The sequence below is a fragment of the Onychomys torridus genome, chromosome 7 (genome assembly GCF_903995425.1).
Source record: "Onychomys torridus chromosome 7, mOncTor1.1, whole genome shotgun sequence".
NCBI classification, from domain to species: Eukaryota; Metazoa; Chordata; class Mammalia; order Rodentia; family Cricetidae; genus Onychomys; species Onychomys torridus.
Genome location: NC_050449.1, coordinates 111,902,969 through 111,923,034, shown reverse-complemented (window position 1 = coordinate 111,923,034; position 20,066 = coordinate 111,902,969). Strand labels below are relative to the sequence as shown.

Sequence of the window (20,066 nt, the reverse complement as noted above, 5' to 3'; positions counted from 1 at the left end):
AGGCCATACTTAACTGGGCAAGGTGAACCTGTTGGTATACACTGGGTAAAATTGTTCCCTGTGACCACCATGTTTCCTAGGTAGTATAAGCTGGGTGCATTGATGGCTTCTCAGTAAATGTGGCTTCTGTGGGCACTGCACATGCCTGGTACAAGGTCCATGCCCACGGATAGAGTTTACTCTGGTCAAGGGATTCTTCCTGATGAGCTAGTGAATAAAGGCCAAGGTTGAGCACTGGTCATTCTTCCTGGCTGCCCACAGCCAGCTTCCCCTGTGGTAGCTGTAGGAAGCTGTTGGAAACCAAGATGAAGGGGCTGGGGAAATGGCTCACCTGTGCAAGCGCTTGCCACACAAGCATGAAGATCTGAATTCAATCCCTGGAACCCCCATCAAAAAGCAGTATGTGACTTGTAGCCCTACCACTGGGGAGGTGGAGACAGGCAGAGAGCCCTGGGGCTCACTGGTGGCCAGCCGAGACTAAATCAATGAGTCCTGGGTCCCAATGAGAGATGTCTCAAAAATGAAGGTGGATGACCCTGAGGAATGGCACTGGAGGCCCACCTCTGGCCTGTACATGCACAAGTTCACTCACACAGAAAAGAATTACAAAAATAAGCAGTTTGGAGGCATTTGTGTGTGCTTACTGCCCCGTGATCCCTCCATTGTCCTTCTGACCAGGTGAACCTCAGGAGATCTCCTGTCATTTTATTCATCTATTTCCTCTGTCACCAACACCCCTCCCTCTCTGTCCCACACCTCTACTTAGCTGCTTGCTCTCCCTTCCAGATTCTTGATCTTTCTCAAGGTATTGTGGATCTGCCTAGGATGACTTCCATGGCATCCCCAGTCTGAGTCAAGTGTGGGAGTCTCAGTGATTGGGTCACCAAACCACTGAGAGATATATTGCTTGCCTAAGCCTTCAGCTACCCTGGGGTTCTCCATGGCCAAAACACCCTTCCTTCCATCTTTCCCCAGGCCCTCACCATCAGGGCTGTGGATACTGTGTCCCGTAGCTCCTTGGAAATGTCCCCTTTGGCCCCAGTAACCAACCACGAGAGAAGGAGCAAGAGGAGGAAACGGCTGTCTTCCGGGACAGAGGATGGTGGGGATGACAGACTCCCCAAGTCTGACTCAGAAGATGGTCCCAGAGCACTGGTAATCCCGACATGGTTCTGGCCCTTGCAAAGCCCATCATGGTGGGCCCCTGGCATGTCACAGCCCCGAGCTTGGTCTCTAAGCAAGGCACCCTTGAATCCCTCCCAGCCATTCCAGTTTCCCAAAGTCATTCTTAAAGTGGAGGAGAGCCAGGGTGGGTTCGCATGTTAACGATGCCTCCTGCCTAGAGCTAGTCAAGTATGGGGGCCAGGACTGGGGGCCTCCTGTGGGTCCTATCTTTTGCTGCCTAGCCTAGTTCCCACTCCAGACCCAGAGATACAGACATGAAGTGAGTAGAGACCTGACAGCACAGAAGATACCCCCACCCTCCCATCTCAGCCCAGCCAGCTCCCCTGTGGCCAGCAAAAGCATCAGTGCTCTAGGAATCTGAGCAGGGCTGACACCATGAGAATTAGGGGGGGCATAGGCAGAGCCGTGTGGGTTCCAATGCCCTCCCTGTGCCCTCAGAACCGACTCAGCCGGACATCGATGAAGGCCCGCTCCAGCCGGGGGAGTATTTTCACCTTCCGAAGACGGGACCAGGGCTCCGAGGCCGATTTCGCAGATGATGAAAACAGCACCGCAGGGGAGAGTGAGAGCCACCGCACGTCGCTGCTGGTGCCCTGGCCCCTGCGCCGTCCCAGTGCCCAGGGACAGCCCAGCCCTGGGACCCCAGCTCCTGCTCACGTCCTCAATGGCAAAAGAAACAGCACTGTGGACTGCAATGGGGTAGTTTCTTTGTTGGGGGCAGGTGACGCAGAGGCCACCTCCCCAGGGAGCCACCTTCTCCGCCCTATGGTGCTGGAACGAGCCCCAGACACGGTGAGCCCACCCCTGGCCTACGGGCCCAGATCTGTCGCCCAAACTGGTGATGAGTACAAGGTTCAAAACTATTCATTAAATGTTGATCAAGCACCTACCGTGTGCCCCACTCCCAGAGCATCCTCCCGCCCCCCCCCCAGTTTCCATGCTAACCAGGTAGGCAGTCAAGTCGAAAGAAGGGAGGGAGGGAGGAAAGGAGGGAGGAAAACTGTATATGTGAACCTGCATGGTGATGTAGTGATGAAGGAGTCACACAGTTCACATGTGATGAAGTATCAGTTCCAAGATGTCACGATAGACCGAGACCAGTGTCCCAGAGACTGTGTGCGGTATTGGACGCCTTCTGGGTCTGTGGGTCAGAGGATTCTAGATAACAGTTCTCCAGTAAGTAAGAAGTAGTCACTGAATAGTACTTTACTGACTTGTAATCAGTGCCAGCCAAGGTAGTAAGTGTTGGGAATGGGGATCAGGCAGAGGAGAGAGCAACCCCAGCACACTTGCTAGGAGACACTTAAGTAGTGACTAAGAAGAGGAGCTGGGTTGCCTTCTACTGCAGGGAGGGCTGGCGGACAGAGTGGTTAGTGCCCACACTCTCGACATTAAGCTGGGTTTGGATTCCAGATTGCAGCTTACCAGCTGGTGCCTATTGGCAAGTCTTTTTACTCCTCTGCACCTCAAGGGTCTCATCTGTACAGTGGGACCATTGGGACTGTGGAAGTGGCTAAAGTGGACAGGACTAAAGGCATACAGGACATGGTTGACACTGTTAAAATGTCGTAGTACCATGCTATCAGTACCAAAGTGTGTCACAGACAGCAAGAGTGCCGACTGCCTGGGGAAGAGCCTGTCTGGCTTGTGGCACTGCGAGGTCAGTGTGGCTGAAAGAGGGAACAATGTTTAGAACCGTTGTCAGCAAGGTGCTCATCATGAGAGGCCTGTCAGTGGCACACTGGAGCCTGCCCAGTTGGCCACAGGTGTTGCGCTGACCCCTGCAACTCCACATACAGTGCCTGAACAGCCCGCTCAGGAAAGGACTGAAGTGTGGCTTACACATGTATAGGACAGAGGACAGCAACCACTGGATGATGCGATCTTGGTCAGGACGGTGGAGGTGGCGGCGGCAGGGGGTGGGGAGGTGAGGGGTGGCTCACATGGCCGCTAGCTGTGGGACTTTATACAGTTAAATCATCTGTAGCCTCAATTTCCTGCAATGGAGATCAGATTAAACATGTATGTCAGCAGGTGGTAGGACCAAGAGAGTTGAAACAGGTCCAGGGCTTAGGCCAGACCTTGCCTCATGAGCATGTTACTGTTACTATGTGTTGTTGACGTGAGTGAGCAAAGGCTTCTGGGATGTCCTGCCAAGTGTCAAGTGCTAAGTCCTGTATAAGGAAGTGAAGAGGAGGAACTTCAAGGCCCAGAGGGGCTCAGAGCCATCTGTGTCCTTTAGGGCCCATCACCTGGAGGGTGGGTATCTGGCTTCCAGGAGCCCTGAGCAGGCAGGCCCAGCTCTGGAGCCCCAGCCTCAGGCAGGCAGAGCTCGGCAGCCAGGAGCACTAATAGAATTTCCTAATCCCATTAGGGAGAAAATCACCTCATTGTACTGCACATGTCGGGAGGAATCCAAGTTCACACACTTCATTACCGGGAACTCTGACTTCGGCCATTCTCACTTCTGCAGGACCCATTTGTAACTTTAAAGGGATTAGCAGGCCAAAACGGAGTCGTTTGTAAGGTTAAAGGAATTAGCAACCAAGATGGAGACATTTAAAAAGTCAAAGAGATTAGCAGGCAGAAGCCCTGGGAATACCTTCCCACTCCTAGCTTGTCCCTAGTGACCCCATTTCTAGTCTGCAAACAGAGCCCGGTGTTGGGTACATAGTGCTCTAGTGGCATGGGGAAACAGGAGGAGCCCTCTCTGGTTCAGCCCAGAGAGTGCCTGCCTACCAGCTGCTGCCATCAGACAGCCCAGAGCCCTGCTGCCAGACTCTCTACCTGCAAGTGGTTATTGGAAGACAACCCAGCAAAGTCCAGAACGTGAACAGGGACCAGCCTGTCCCTTTCCACTCGGCTCAGTTCCACAAGTACCAGCACTTTTTAACAGCTGGGCAGTTATACCCCAGATCTTTGTCTTGTTTTTATATCTAACTCTTTGTCTTGGAGGTGTTCCCATGGGCGTGTACCCAGGTTGGCTTCTCATTATTGTCTGTACCAGAGTTCAGGGTTGGTCTGTGGCCATGACTGATTTTAATAATCTTCCTATTGGCTGGTTGTTTTGTTTCGGTGTTAGGAACAGTGCTGCAATGAACATTGTTTCTCGGCATTTTTGGTGGGCATGTGAAAGTATTTAAGAAGGTAGATTACAAGACAAGGATTCTCAGGACCATTTAAAAATTTGTAGGTAGCGGCCGAAGAGATGGCTCAGTGGTTATAATCACTGACTGCTCTTCCAAGGGACCAGCATACCATGTGGATTCCCAGAAACCATGTGGAGGCTCACAACTGTCTGTAACTCCAGTTCCGGGGCATCCAATGTCCTCTTCTATTGTTCATGGGCACCAGGCACCCACATGGTGCACAGGCATATACATGCAGGCAAAACACTTATACATGTAAAATAAATAATAATTATTAAAAGTTAAAATTTTCTAAGTAGATACAGCCACACTTCCTCCAGGTGACATGGCCTGCCACCAGCCTCCACTGTGCTGTTTTTGTGTTTCTGTGAATGTCATCCTAGAGTATGTTAGTTTTTTGTTTTTGTTTTTGTTTTTGTTTTTTAGCCTCTTTCTGCCTTTAGCTATAGAGAGCTTTAATTAAGATCATGTTTGCGTGTACTAATATATGTGGCAGCCTCTGGCACTGGAAGGGCCCATATGGCATATGTACACTGGGAACACAAGACAGAAGGAGATGATGGTAGACAGGAGGAACAAGGATCAGGAAGTTGTTAGCTGGAGTAGGGTTGGTTCTCCAAGTCCAGCATTCAGTATCCCATCAAGACCTCTATCCTTGGCGACAGTGGTTAGCGTGCTCACCCGGCATGCACAAAGCCCCAGGGTTTCATCCCCAGCACGGCATGAACTAGACATGTGCTAGACACCTATAACCCCAGCAGCACTTGGGAGATAAGGGCAGAAGGATCAAGGAGTTCAAGGATATCCTCAGCTACATGCCAAGTTCAAGGCCAGCCTGGGCTGTGTGAGACCCTGTCTCAAGAAAAAAAAAAAAGTGTGTGTGTGGGGGGATAGTGAGATGGTTAAACGGGTAAAGGTAATAGTTGCCAGCCTTTGCGACCTGAGCTCAGTCCCCGAGACCCACTGGCAGAAGGACAAACTGACTCCCGCTCTTTGTCAAAACAACCACATAAATAAGTCAACAAATGAATAAGTAGTTTTAAAATGAAAAGAACAAAACACAAAAACAAGACTTCCAATCTGCCATCCTGAGTCCTCCCCAGCCTGAGCGCCCTTCCAGGCTGATGCATGTCTCCTGCTTGCACGCAGACCACGCCATCAGAGGAGCCAGGTGGGCCCCAGATGCTGACCCCGCAGGCTCCGTGTGCAGACGGCTTTGAGGAGCCCGGAGCGCGGCAGCGGGCGCTCAGCGCCGTCAGCGTTCTCACTAGCGCCCTGGAAGGTCAGTGTCCTGGTGTTCCCTAAACACCCCACTCCCCCAGCCCCCTTAACTCCAGCCGCAGCATCTTCTGCTTGTCCCCACCCTCAGGCTCCCCCAGACGTCTCTTCCGGCAGTGGATGTCCTTGCCTGTTCCTTGGGCTCTTCTGTGGTTCTGCTCCCTCTTTCCTAGGTGTTCCCACATCCATCCCGGACCATCCCAGACCCTTCTCCATCTCACCCAGCCCTCCTAAGCACACCCCAGTCTGTCTAGAACCACCCTGTCTCCTGCATGCCCTCCCTGGTTTAGCCTGTTCTCAGCCATTCCCATATCCACTGACACTATTAAAACAATCCTGCAGAGCCAGGCAGCGGTGGCGCACGCCTTTAATCCCAGCACTCGGGAGGCAGAGCCAGGTGGATCTCTGTGAGTTTGAGGCCAGCCTGGTCTACCAAGTGAGTTCCAGGAAAGGCGCAAAGCTGCACAGAGAAACCCTGTCTCAAAAAAAAAAAACAAAAAAAAACAAAAAACGGGCATCCATCTCAGCTGGTCCCACCCTAGGCAACTCCACACGCCTTCCAAGACAAACTGACACCCTATTTCGCGTCACCCTGTCCAGGTATATGCTTGTGTTCCACAGCCTGTCCCAGCACCCCACCCAGTCTGTCCTGGGTTCCCTCCTGTCAGACCTCGACTGTTCTGCTTCTTGACCTAGCAGCCTGTTCTGCTCTGAGCCTGTTCATATCTATGGGAGATGGTTATCTTACATGAACTACATTAATCCCAATCTGTCATACCCTCATTTCCCCCATGTCCATCTTAATTTTTTGGTTTTGGTTTTGTTGGTTTGGTTTGGTTTGGTTTTGGGGTTTTTTGAGACAGGGTTTCTCTGTGTAGCTTTGTGCCTTTCTTTCTTGGAACTCACTCTGTAGCCCAGGCTGGCCTCGAACTCACAGAGATCCACCTGGCTCTGCCTCCCAAGTGCTGGGATTAAGGGTGTGTGCCACCACCTCCCGGCTCCATCTTAGTTTCTTGTCCATGTGGCCATTTCCCCCCACATTTCCAGAGTAAAGAGCTGAGACACAGGCCACCCATTTCTTTAGCCTTCCCTCCTTGTACCACTGTCATTTAGCACCCTGCCATCTTCCCCATACGAGTCCCAAGGCCTTTCTAGAATGCCACCAGATGCAGCCAACTTGGTCAACAAACCCAGTTAACTCCCTGGCTGTCCTCAGAATTGGAGGAGTCCCATCGTAAGTGTCCACCGTGCTGGAACCGCTTTGCCCAGCGCTATCTAATCTGGGAGTGCTGCCCACTCTGGATGTCCATTAAGCAGAAGGTGAAGTTCGTGGTCATGGACCCATTTGCTGACCTCACTATCACCATGTGCATTGTGCTCAACACGCTCTTCATGGCTCTGGAGCACTACAACATGACAGTCGAGTTTGAGGAGATGCTGCAGGTTGGAAACCTGGTAAGGACCACATGTTGCTGACTCGTGAATGGGCATCCCTGAAGGGCACAGCTTACACGGGGAGGGGATTCTGAACATCACAGGGCCTTTTGAAAATGTGAGTCGTGGAAGAGATCTTGGAGCAGGAAGTTTCAAAGTCAAGTTTTGGGGAGCAAAGATGTATAGATTTGCAGTGGGAGACTAGGGTTTGAGCTTGTCAGTGTGCTCGAATGGTGCAAAACAAGAGTGAGTGAGTGAGTGAGTGAGTGAGTGAGTGAGTGAGGGCATCTGAAATGTGTGGGGACATGAGACTTAATGGGGAGTAAATGGACAGGGAAATGCATGAAGGACAGGGCTGTTCTTGTATGGCAGAGTGTTGTACAGATGAGCATCAGTGTTACTGAACAGGGAAAAGGAAGGGTGAGTGCCTGGGTAGGGGAAGGAGGGAAGAAGAGAGAGATGAATGGATTATTGGAAAGAAGTAGTGAGAGATGATGGATGGGTGGATGGATAGATGGACGGATGAATGGACAGACAGACAGATGGACAATGAGAAGTAAGACTAAATGGAAGGACAGGTGGATAATTAAATAGGGAGAGAGGAAAGGAAGGACAGAAAGATGAACAAATGATTAGAGGTGGTGGAATGAGAGATGGGTGTGGAAAGAGGAGGTAGAGAAAGTAGTTGGATATGTAGGTGATGTTAAGTAGATGATTAGAGAGCAGGAGAGTGGGAGACAGGGATGGGTAGGTGGATGGATATTTAAATAGGAAAAGAAAGAAATGAGTGGGTGGGTTAACAGATGATGGCTGGGCCAGTGGGTGGGTGGATAGATGGTGGCTGGGTGAACAGATAATGGCTGGGCCAGTGGATGGGTGAATAGATAGATGGTGGCTGGGTCAGTGGATGGGTAGATAGATGGTGGCTGGGTCGGTAGGTAAATGGACAGACTGATAACTGAATATAGTGAGTCAATCAAGGATGTACAGAACCAGATTTGAATTCTGACTCAGCCCTTACTAACTAATCCTGGTAGTTGGCACGATAAGTATTTGCTGAATTTAATAAATGCAAGAATCAGACAATATGAGCCTCATAGGAAGCTAATGAGGCTGAATAAGATAATGTCTATAACGTGTTTTCCTCCAAATTTCATGAACAACAAGCCCTCAGCATAGATAAGGGCTGTGTGTGTTGTTATTAAAGAAGCTGACCCCAGAAGTCACAATGTCTGGGTTCCTTCGGACACAGCCAGCTCCCCTCCATAGGTCCTCAGCAGGACTGGCCAGAGTGCCTGGGGATCATTGCTTCGGCCAGTGGGGAGGCCCTTAGCTGGGCCTCAGGCCTGTCTCACAGCAGACCTGGCCCAGCTGCTCAGACAGCTCACACAGGCAAGTAGACCTCACACACATTGCAAGCTGTGGGTATTTCTTCCATGACTGCTTACAAATCCAGAACTTTAAGTGGTCATTTGCAGATTTTTTTCAACATTTTCCAATCATCTGAGCCCATTTGGCTATTCTTGTACTTTCTTGCTTGCAAATCGAAGGAGAAGCACATCTTAGCATGCAGAGTCTCGAGGTGCAGTCAGGGAGACCAGGTGGTCTTTGGTACACCTCAGCATGCAGAGTCTGGGAGTGCTCCTTCGGGTGTTGAGGGATCATCAAATGGTCACTGTGGAATTGAAGTGGAGCGTGGTTTTTTCCTGGGCAGGACTGGGCAGCATTTGGATGTGATGAAGAGCCTTGGTGGCTTGGCCGAGCTGTTGGTTTGTGATTAGTGACAGTTGTGCTAGACCTGCCACTCAGTTATGGTAACAGCTGCATCTTGTGCTGTTTGGATAGCTTTATTGCTACTGTGAAAGGCTTTGATTTTCTTGAATTTAATATAGTCCAGGTGGCTTAGATATTAATGTAAAGAACAGAATCACCAACATAAGCACAGGTAGGTAACCTTATCTGGACACAGACTCTCCTGGCATGCCTCCAAAAGCAGATTCCATAAAGGAGAGGACTGTGAGATGGGACTGTTCGGCCCATTTCATAATCAAAGGCAGCATCCTGGAGAAAGTGGTTTGAAAAGCCTCCCACCATGAAAGAATTAAAAACACAGCAGGTTGGGCTGGGGCTGGAGAGATGTCTCAGTGGTTAAGAGCACTTGCTGCTCTTGCAGAGGACCTGGGTTCAATTCCCAATACTGTCAGAAGCTTCAGTTTCAGGGGATCTGACTCCTTCTTCTGACCTGTATGGGCACACACGCGCGCGCGCACACACACACACACACACTAAATAAACAAACTTGAAAAAAGAATAAGGTTGCATTTTCCTACCATATACTAAGATATATTAGAAAACCGAAAACATGAGGGAGGGGTTGGAAAGATGGCTCAGTGGTTAAGAGCACTGACTGCTTTTCAGAGAATCCAGGTTCAATTGGCAGCTCACAACTGTCTGTAACTCCAAGATCTGACACCCTCACACAGACATACATGCAGGCAAAGTGCCAATGCAAATAAAATAAAATAAAAATAAATAAATAAAAATTTAAAATGTGGTATCTATAAATGAGATCAATGCTGTAAGGCTGAAATATTGGGAATAAAGCAATCCTATTGGAAACAGTTTATAAATCAATAAGCAAAGGATGATGTGTTCCACAGATGATATTGGGAACAATGGTTGCTCTCTGTGGAGGAAACTTAAGTTAGACCCGTACTTGATTCGTACTCACCAATTAGATGCTGAGGAACTGACTTTAACACTTAATTATAATTAAAAACATTTTTAAAGTTGAGAACATGGAAGAAGATTGCTTGCTATACTTGCATTAAAATATGTAATACTAGCTGGGCAGTGGAAGAGCACGCTTTTAATCCCAGCACTTGGGAGGCAGAGGCAGGTGGATCTCTGAGTTTGAGGCCGGCCTGGGCTACAGAGTGAGTTCCAGGAAAGCCAGGGCTACACAGAGAAACCCTGCCTCAAAAAGCCTGTGTGTGTGTGTGTGTGTGTGTGTGTGTGTGTGTGTGTGTGTGTGTGTATGTATATGTGTGTGTATGTATATGTGTGTATGTATGTGTGTATATGTGTATGTGTGTATGTATATGTGTGTGTATGTATGTGTGTATGTATATGTGTATGTGTATGTGTGTATGTATGTGTGTATGTGTGTATGTATGTGTGTGTATGTATGTGTGTGTATGTATGTGTGTGTATGTATGTGTGTATGTATGTGTGTATGTATGTGTGTGTATGTATGTGTGTGTGTGCGCGCATGCGTGTGTGTGTGTGTGTGTATGTGTGTGTGTATGTGTGTGTGTGTGTATGTATATAAAATACTGTAAAGCAAGCAAAGTCACTAGTGCCCAGCAGACACTGGTATTATCACACACATCTTCTAGGACACCCTTACATATCAGTAAGGAAAAGGACAGTTGACATCTGTCCTAGTTTTTTTCTGTTGCTGTGGAAACCACACCAACCAAAAGCAACTTGGGGAGTGGTAGTTACCTTTCTGTTGATGTGATAAAAACACTATGGCCGGAGAAGCTTAAGGGAGAGTTAGTTTATCTTGGCTGACGGTTCCTGTGGGCTGCGTGTCCATGACAGCAGGGAGAGCTTGGTAGCAGGAGGGGAAGCTGAAATATGTAAGTGAACCAGAAAAAGCCTGCTCCCAGTGCTGGATTTCCTCCAACAAGGCCCCACTAAAGGCTCTATAACCTCAGCAAGCAACCCTGCAAACTAAAGACCGAACATTTAAATACGTGAGCCTACAGGGGACATTTCTCTTTCAGTCCACCATTGATCGGGTTTGGCTAGCTCACACTTCCGTGTCACCATCCGTTGTTGAGTCAGAGCAGGGACCTGGAGATGGGGACCATGGAGGAACACTGCTAGATGGCTCCCACAGGCTCAAGCTCAGCTGGCTTTCTTACTGCCCAAACATCCCTAACAGTCAAGACTATTCCTCACAGACATGCCCCAGGCCAGTCTGAGCTCTGCAGCCCCATTGAGACTCCCTTCTCTGGTAACTCCAGGCTGTCAGGTTGACATTTATAACTAGCTGGGACAGTGGGGAAGACCACAGCATGAACAAAGACGCTGACAGGTGAATCAGGTGGTTATAAATATGAAGAGATATGAAGAGAAATACCGAGAAATAAAAATTGAAGCTTCATTAATGTGCTATTTCCCACCCACAAAAGAATAAAAAAATGATGTTCTTTGGTTAGCAAGAATGTGGCACGTTGGGATGTCAATTCTTGGAGTGTAGTTTTGAGACATCCAGCCTGGGAAGCAGTTTATACTGTCTAATAAATCATATACATGAACTCCCTACAACTCAACTGCTTCATATATATACGATCTTAAGGAAGTCTCACATTGGGGCCTGGAAAGATGGCTCAGTGGTTAAGAGCACTTGCAGGTGGTCCAGAGGACCGGAGTTTGGTTCCCAAAACCCACATCAGGCGGCTCACCACCACTTCTGAGTCTAGCTCCAAGAGATCTGACACCCGCTTCTAACCTCCATGGTTACTGCATACATATGCTATGCACTCACAGACACATATACATCATACACTTAAATAAAAATAAATCTTAAAAAAAAAGTCTCATACATCTGTACAAGTTAACATGTACAAGGAAGCTCTTCACATTTCTTGTTACAGGGAAAGTGAAAATAAGCTTAAATGTCTATCTACTAAAAACTGAAAAGGTGTAGCCAAGCATGGTGGTTCATACTGTAGCCCCAGCACTCAGGAGACAGAAGCAGAGGACAGCGAGTATGAGGCCAGTGAGACCATATCTCAAAACAGAGAAAAAGAACTCAAGCGATAAGTGAATAAAATTGGACATGGTGGTGCACGCCTTTAATCCCAGCATTCAGGAGGCAGAGGCAGGTTGATCTCTGTGAGTTTGAGGCCAGCCTGGTCTATAGCGTGAGTTCCAGGACAGCCAGGGCTACATAGAGAAACCCTGTCTCAAAAAAACAAGGTGATGGGGGAAGATAAATAAATTCCATCTCCTTCATACAATAAAATATTGTACACAGTATGCATAATGTATATAAATTCATAAACGAGAAAAAGAACACTTTCACACAAACCATTTACATGAAGTTTAATATAATACACACATATGATATATTGTTACCATGCGTTTAATATGTAAGAATATGAGAGACAATACACATCACATTTAGGATGGTGATTAACTTGGTGTGACGGTAGCACTGGGTGGTGGTTTTGTGAGTTTCCTGTGGTGGTAGATGGCAGGCAAAACCACAGTGGGAGCCGTCATTTGGGTCCATGGCTTAACCTCTATATATCTGTTTTCTCATTTATACAATGAGAATAATAAATATTATATATCACATAAAGCTGCTGTGAGGCTCAAATGGTAGGACTTAGGAGAAGCGCTGTAGGAGTGCCCACCATAGCATATGGCAAACTTCAGTCCAGTCTTTACTACTGTTTTGTGAGAATGAGTACAACAGCATTGGAAGCCAGTAGGAAAGATGCTACTCTTTTGTTTTGTTTGAGGCAGGATCTCATGTAGCCCAGGCTGGCCTTGAACTCACTATATATCTGAGAATGACCTTGAACTCCTGATCTTCCTGCCCTACCCCTCAGTTCTGGGATTATAGGCATTCACCATCATGCCCAACTCATAAATTATTTACTAACTTAAAAAATAATAAATAAATAAATAAATGACAAGCCAGGGAAATAACAGCAGTCCATTCAGCAGACTGGGAGGTAACATCTGTAATCTAAAAAGGACAATTCAAAAACAAACAAACACTGTAATAGGACCATCAGCAAAGGCTCTGAACAGCAATTTGGCAAAAGAAAAAATACAAAAATAAAGGAATGGCTGATAAAAAGAGCATGTGCTGGGAACAGAAACAGAATTAGCAGGCAGAGGAGACAGTTATCACACACTGCTCATGGAGTTGGTTAAAAAACCTGTCTCTAAGGACAGCTAGCCACATCAGAATCCCTAACAATGGTCATAGACACTTTCTTTCCTAAAACTCTGTCCTATGAAAGGAATTGAACAATATGTCTGCAAAATGCTATTTATTATGACAGTCTTTCTAACAAAGAAAATTGTCTATCATGAAGAATTGGTTAAACTAGTATGGCATATTTCTGCCATAGAATATATCACAGATATAACAACAACAACAACAATAACAATAATAATAATAATAGAAAAGGACACTGTAAATTGTGATTAATTAGCATGGAAAGAGGCCACAGTGTCACATGTTAAGTTCAGGTTTACTATGTGAATCGTGTAGTCTCAGGAAAGAGGTCAAGTTCAAGACTGGCCTGTGCTATGTGAAACCCTGTCTCAAAGAAACCCCCTTTTTTAAAATAGTTTTTTTTTAATTGTTTGTGTATGTTTTGCCTGTATGTGCACCACATGTGTGCAGTTCCCAAGGAGGCCACAAGAGAGCATCTTATTCCCTGACCTGCTGTTACATCCCATTATGAGCTACCATTTGGGTCCTAGGAATTGAACTCGGTACTCTAGAAGAGCAGTCTGTGCTTTTGACGGTAGCATCATCTCTTCAAACACCAAACCCACTGTTCGAGTTTCCCCAGGAGTCTCACGGTTGCTGGGATGTCTCCATCAGCACTGATAGGGACGCCCCTTGCTGAGGAGTCAGGAGGTGAGAAGCCATACTCAGAACCCACCCAACATCCAGGACTTTTCAGGTCTGAAGCAGCCCTTGCCTAGGTCTGGCGCTCTTGGCACCGCCCAGGCGTGGGGTACATGCTGCTGACGGTAACCATGGCACTCTCGGTGCTCCACATGAGCATCTGCTTCACACTCCTTAACGTAACTCTTGGGTAACTTTGTCCCATTTTGTGTATGGGCCACTTAGATGGAGGCTGGGCTAAGATCACAGAGCATCAGAGCTTTCTTTGTACCACACATCTGGTTGTTACTCTGTGTTACTGTGCACATCATATACATCAGCTCTACTCTCGTGGCTTTAGCATGCATGGTGTGACCCTGGACAAGGAGAAGGTCTGAGGCCAGATTTCAGGCACTTCTCAAGTTTAGCCAGAGTCACCTGGGAATTATTAAAAAGCCCCTTGTCTGGAGCTGTAGACATGGTTCACAGATTAAGAACATCTGCTGCTCTTGTAGAGGACTATGACTTACCATCACCCATATCCAGTGGCTCACAATAGCCTGTAACTCCAGCTCCAGAGGAGCCAATGACCTCTTCTGGCCTCCATGGGCACCTACACTTATATGCACATGCCCACACCTAGACACGTAATTAAAAATAAACACTTCTTTTTAAGCCATTGTATTTGAGCTGCCCTCCAGCCCAAGGTCTCTAGGGGAGGATCAGGCCTCTCCCATTTCAAGGCTTTCTGGGTGTTTCCAGGGTATACAAAGGATAGCCAAACTGTGCTACCAAACAGGAAGATTGAGTAGGTTTGGGGTTCCCCAGATTGAGTATTTAACAGTGTTCAACAGATGTTACTGATCCCCGAAGGATCCTTTGGTTTCGGTCTTAAACGCCTCTTTGGCTTTTTCTTCTCAGTTACCTTGCTAGCCAGACAGCTGGGAACTTGGGTAAAGTGGGGAGCAAGAGTCTTTACTGGGCACTGCTCCCTGAACTGAGGAATAACACTCAGGAGCCCATCAGACAGGCCTTAGAAAAGCACCCATTCTCGTGTGCCCACACAGGTTCTAGGGAAGTCCCAGCCTATTGCTGAAGGAAAGGGGCAGCCAGTGGTCCCTCCTAGAGGCTCTGAGGGAAGTTGAGTGCTTTATGGGGGGGAGGGGGTCCTGAGGACAGCTGAGTGAGGACTAAGGCTGGGCACATAAGGCTCCCACAAGATGCGGAAAGGAGCTTAGTGGTGCCAGATGGGGAACGTGGTAGCCTGCAGGTCAAAAATCTAACTGCTGCTTATTCCGGAGAGAGAAGACTTGATACATATGTCCAGATGGTGCTTATGCTGTGAGGGGGAGGGGCCAAGGACCGTGCTTGAAGGAGCCTATTACACATGTCAGGAAGCACCAGGGACTCGGTGACTTTTGAACAGGCCTGAATGGAGTGAGTCTTGTGGCTGGGTGGAATAGAGAGATGAGGCGGCCTCGAGGAGTTGGGGTCTGTGACATGGAGAAACTATGGAACAGGCTTATGTGCTGGAGGTGGGTCAGAGGGCAAGCCATATATTTGGGTGGAGCCTGGAGGATGTTGAGATCCCCTCTGGGAAACAATTCTTTCTGAGCAGTGAGGACGGGCTAGTATGTGGCAAGATTCCCCTGGCCCACCTCCTCAGAGCCCTGTCTGAGCAGAGAGGGAAAGCCAAGCTGTCTCTGCTTTGGGCAGAGTTCCCTGAGGGTACTCAGGCCAGACAGCCTCCTGCGTATAACTGACCCCAGTGTGCGCCTTTAGCTCCTGTGACTTCATGCCTGCTGCAGGCCTGGTACAGTTCCCAGGGCATGCTGCCTACCACTTCCTTTCCAGAATCCCACTGTCTCCTCAGGCCAGTCACCACCTCCTCACCATGGCCAAGCTAGCTCACCCTGACTTCACAACTATGACCTCAGAAGACATGCCCTCCTCTGAAGACCATATCCTGTCAGTCTGGCATCCTTCAGAGCGTTGGGTTGTGTCATGGCTGCCCACCAACACAACAGGCTCCTGAGTATCAGACTCCATAGGCCAATGTCAGGCAATGTAGTCATGAGTCAACAAGCCCAGGGAAGCCAGCCTCTGTCCCTCAGGAATGCCCCTGGGAGAGCACCTCCAGCCTTGGACATTGCAATGTGATACTGCCACCTAGGAAGTTCACACTCAAAAACCAGGAGATAAAAAAAAAATGGTTTTTAATCTTAAGTTTTAAGTTTGCGTTTTTGTGTTGGGGCCTCAGCCACATGTGGGCTACAGGCCATGGGTCAGGTTTTTGGATGAGTTTTTTTAAATACACATAGGCTGGCAAGTTGGCTCAGTGGGTAAGAGTGCTTGTTCTGCAAGGCTAAGGACCTGAGTTCAAATACCCAGGACCCACATGAAAAGCCAGGCATCACCTGGCTTAATGGCACACACCTTAAACTAGCACCCAAGAGGCAGAGGCAGGCATATCTCTACAAGTTCAAGGCCAACCTGTATAGAGAGTTCTGGACCTCCAAGACTAAATAGTAAGGATCTTGTTGAAAAAAGGAATTTTAAGCCAGTGTGGCCACATGCACCTATAACTCTAGTCATGTGAGTGGTAGGGACGGAAGGATGGCTGAGGCTTGCTGAAAGCCAACCTAGCTCCAGGTTCAGTGAAAGACCTAGTCTCAAGGGCGTAAGAGCAGTAGATTAGGATACCCGATGTTCTTCTCTGACCTCCACATGTGTGTATACCGCATAAGCCACCCCCAACACACACACATGCATACATGCACATTAAACCCACAAGTACCCTAGAGCAATGCCTGCACATTGCCAGCCCCCCGGGAAGCAGTGGCTGGTTGCTATTACAGGGAGGCAGTCGGCTTATAGATGAGAGAAAGCATGGGAAACATGATGAAAGGCAGAAGCAAGGGCCCTGAGCTCCTGGAGTGTTGTGAGGATGCTGTAACTGCCCCAGCTTCCCCTGCAGGTGGCCATTAGACGTCATGTCTGCAGAGCCCATGATGAATGTGGGCTGTTTGTGAGCTGATGAGCCTGGCGAGGAGCCCAGAGGCCCTGTGGGGAGACCCTGGGCAGGACAAGAGTCAGGAAGCAGGGTGCTTGCTGGCAGGGTCTCCGGCCCATACTTGGGGACCCGCTGACTCCTGCTCTCCCTTCAGGTCTTCACAGGGATCTTCACAGCAGAGATGACCTTCAAGATCATTGCCCTTGACCCCTACTACTACTTCCAGCAGGGCTGGAACATCTTTGACAGCATTATTGTCATCCTTAGTCTCATGGAGCTGGGACTGTCCCGCATGGGCAACCTGTCTGTGCTGCGTTCCTTCCGCCTGGTATGTGCCTGGACCACCGCAGCGGGGTGGAGCAGGGGCTGAGAACACCATCTCTGCAGCCACTATCCAAATGCTCTTGCTTTGCTCTCTCCTGCTCTGGTGATGGCAAGACATTTGTTGAGTGTCTCTGGGTGCCTGGCTTAGTGGGGGGGAGTATCAGAGAGAGGGGGCAGCATGGGAGACAACTGACAGTTGCATGTACAGGATCCAGGAGTGGGGTCATATGGCAAGTTAACAGGCATGGCCAGGTCTGTGGGTGGCTCACTCCAAGCGTTGCCTACTGAAATGGCTTTAAAAAAAAAAAAAAAAAAAAAAAAAAAAAACTTGGAACTGCTTAAATTACCTAGGATCTTGCTAAACTGCAGAGGCAGATTCAGTGGGTTGCAGATGTCGCTGAATCTTCTGTCTGTGGATCACATTTGGAGCCTAGAATACCTGAGGTCCTTCTGGGCCTGGTGGTGTAGCCAGGGAAGGCTTCCTGGAAGAGGAGCTTGTAGCTCCAGTGGGGATGGAAAGTCCAGTCTATAGGTTCTAATTCTGACCCGGTTCTTATAAGCCAAGGAACTCACAGAAGTCGCTTTACCTTTAAGGACCAAAGGAGGATGGTAACTATTCCAACCTTGTGTGGTTATCAGAAACTCAAATTTAGTCAGTCCCTCCTAGGCACAGGCCTGGGACACGCTGGGTGCCCAATAAATGTGAAGCACCCATCATCTTTCTCTGTGATGACTGAGAAGCAAGAAAGGTGTCCATGAGTCAGATGGCTAGAGAATCCAATGGAGGAAGGGTGTCCCAGGCTGGGAGAACCCATAGAGCAGCCCTTGGAAATGCGAGTGGGGAAGGTAAGAGGTAATGTGGGGGCCGAGAAGAGATGGACTGGAACTCAGGAGGCTTTCCAAAGACTGCCAAAATTCAGCAGTCATCCCCTAAGAGAAACCAGGTGAGGGAACAAGACCTCCCAGGGCTTTCAGGCAGGATCTGGGGGCATAACAGCATCTATGACCCAGCCCGTTACAAAGGCACCCCCTCTCCCTCCTTTCTCAGCTGCGGGTCTTCAAGCTGGCCAAGTCCTGGCCCACCCTGAACATGCTGATCAAGATCATCGGGAACTCCGTTGGGGCCCTGGGCAACCTGACCCTGGTGCTAGCCATCATCGTCTTCATCTTCGCCGTGGTGGGGATGCAGCTCTTCGGGAAGAACTACTCAGAGCTGAGACACCGCATCAGCGACTCTGGCCTCCTACCCCGTTGGCACATGATGGACTTCTTCCACGCCTTCCTCATCATCTTCCGCATCCTCTGTGGAGAGTGGATCGAGACCATGTGGGACTGCATGGAGGTGTCTGGGCAGTCACTGTGCTTGCTCGTCTTCCTGCTTGTCATGGTCATTGGCAACCTTGTGGTGAGTCTGCCCATAATGCACATTTACTCACCTACCCATCCATTTACCTCCATTTCCTTCTCTCTAGCCAGTCACCTAGCTGTTTATCAAACCATCCACCTTCCCATAAGCCTCTGGTCTGCCTACCATTCATTCATCTGCTCATTTACCCATCTTTCCCTTTCTTCTCTACTATCCATTCATGCACCTGTGCACACACTTATCCATCCACCTATGCACTTACAATAAGCATGCCTACTCATTTGCCCATTCATCTGTCTACTCATCAATATGCTCACCTATCCAGCCATCTACTTACCTGGTCATCCATTCACCACCCACCTTTTCATCAGCCTGTCTACTTAGTTACCAATTCTCCCATCCATGTGTTCATTCATCACCAGTCATTCATCCATTAGTCACATCTACTCATTCACTCATCTGTCTACCACCTTCCCATTCACATTCACACATACATATCCATGCCTGTTCATATACCCACCCATTCATCTACTCTCTTCTCTACCTTCCACTCATTCATCCACCCCATCCATCAACCTACCCATGCATCCCGCATTCACCATTCCCATCCACCTAATTTATCCATCCAACAAGCTGTTCACTTAGCCATTGACTCACTCATCCTTCTACTCATCCATCCTTCTTTGCAGTTTGCTCATTCATTCATCTGCACACTCATCTATAAGTGCATTCATTACTTGCTTGTTTTTTTTATTTTATAATTTAATTTAATTTTACATATCAGCCATGGATTCCCCTGTCCTCCTCCTCCCACCCCCCCCCCGCCACTCCCCACCCCCCATTCCCATCTCCTCCAGGGCAAAGACTCCCCTGGGGATTCAGTTCAGCCCAGTAGATTAAGTCCAAGCAGGTCCAGTCCCCTCCTTCCAGGCTGAGCAAAGTGTATCTGCATAAGCCCCAGGTTCCAAACAGCCAGCTCATGCACTAAGGACAGGACCAGGTCCCACAGCCTGGGTGCCTCCCAAACAGTTGAAGCTATTCAATTGTCTCACTTATCCAGAGGGCCTGATCCAGTTGGGGGCTCCACAGCTATTGGTTCATAGTTCATGTGTTTCCATTAGTTTGGCTATTTGTTCCTGTGCTTTTTCCAATCTTGGTCTCAACAATTTTCAATCATACAATCCCTCCTCTTTCTCGACAATTGGACTCTTGGAGCTCCACCTGGGACCTGGCCATAGATCTTTGCATCTGCTTCCCTCAGTCATTGGATGAGATTTCTAGCATGACAATTAGGGTGTTTGGCCATCCAATCACCAGAGTAGGTCAGTTCGGGCTTTTTCTCAACCATTGCCAGTGGTCTAAAGTGGAGGTATCTTTGTGGATTTCTGGGGACCTCTCTAGCACTTTGCTTCATCCTATTCTCATGTGGGCTTCATTTATCATGGTCTCTTATTCCTTGTTCTCCCTCTCTGTTCTTGATCCAGCTGGGATCTCCTGCTCCCCTAAGCTCTTTTTCCCTCAAACCTTGCCCTTCATTACCCACACTTGCTTGTTTTTAATTCATTCATTTGTTGACTTGTCCCCTGTTACAGTGAATTACTACTTGGTTCTCTGCTCAGAGTAACAAAGACTTGCAAAGTATTTCTGACATGCCAAACATTATGCCGG

At 48.4% G+C, this 20,066-nt stretch overlaps 1 protein-coding gene across 1 annotated transcript in view; it reads left to right on the top strand.

Annotated features, from left to right (window-relative positions):
- The window catches only part of Scn5a (sodium voltage-gated channel alpha subunit 5), a 98,441-nt gene that overhangs the window by 43,559 nt on the left and 34,816 nt on the right, over window positions 1-20,066 (top strand). The window contains exons 11-16 of the mRNA XM_036193999.1: window positions 976-1,155; window positions 1,624-1,977; window positions 5,484-5,616; window positions 6,829-7,067; window positions 16,863-17,036; window positions 18,081-18,437. Of these exons, the coding sequence (XP_036049892.1) occupies window positions 976-1,155; window positions 1,624-1,977; window positions 5,484-5,616; window positions 6,829-7,067; window positions 16,863-17,036; window positions 18,081-18,437 (1,437 nt within the window). The remainder of the gene's footprint in view (window positions 1-975; window positions 1,156-1,623; window positions 1,978-5,483; window positions 5,617-6,828; window positions 7,068-16,862; window positions 17,037-18,080; window positions 18,438-20,066) is intronic.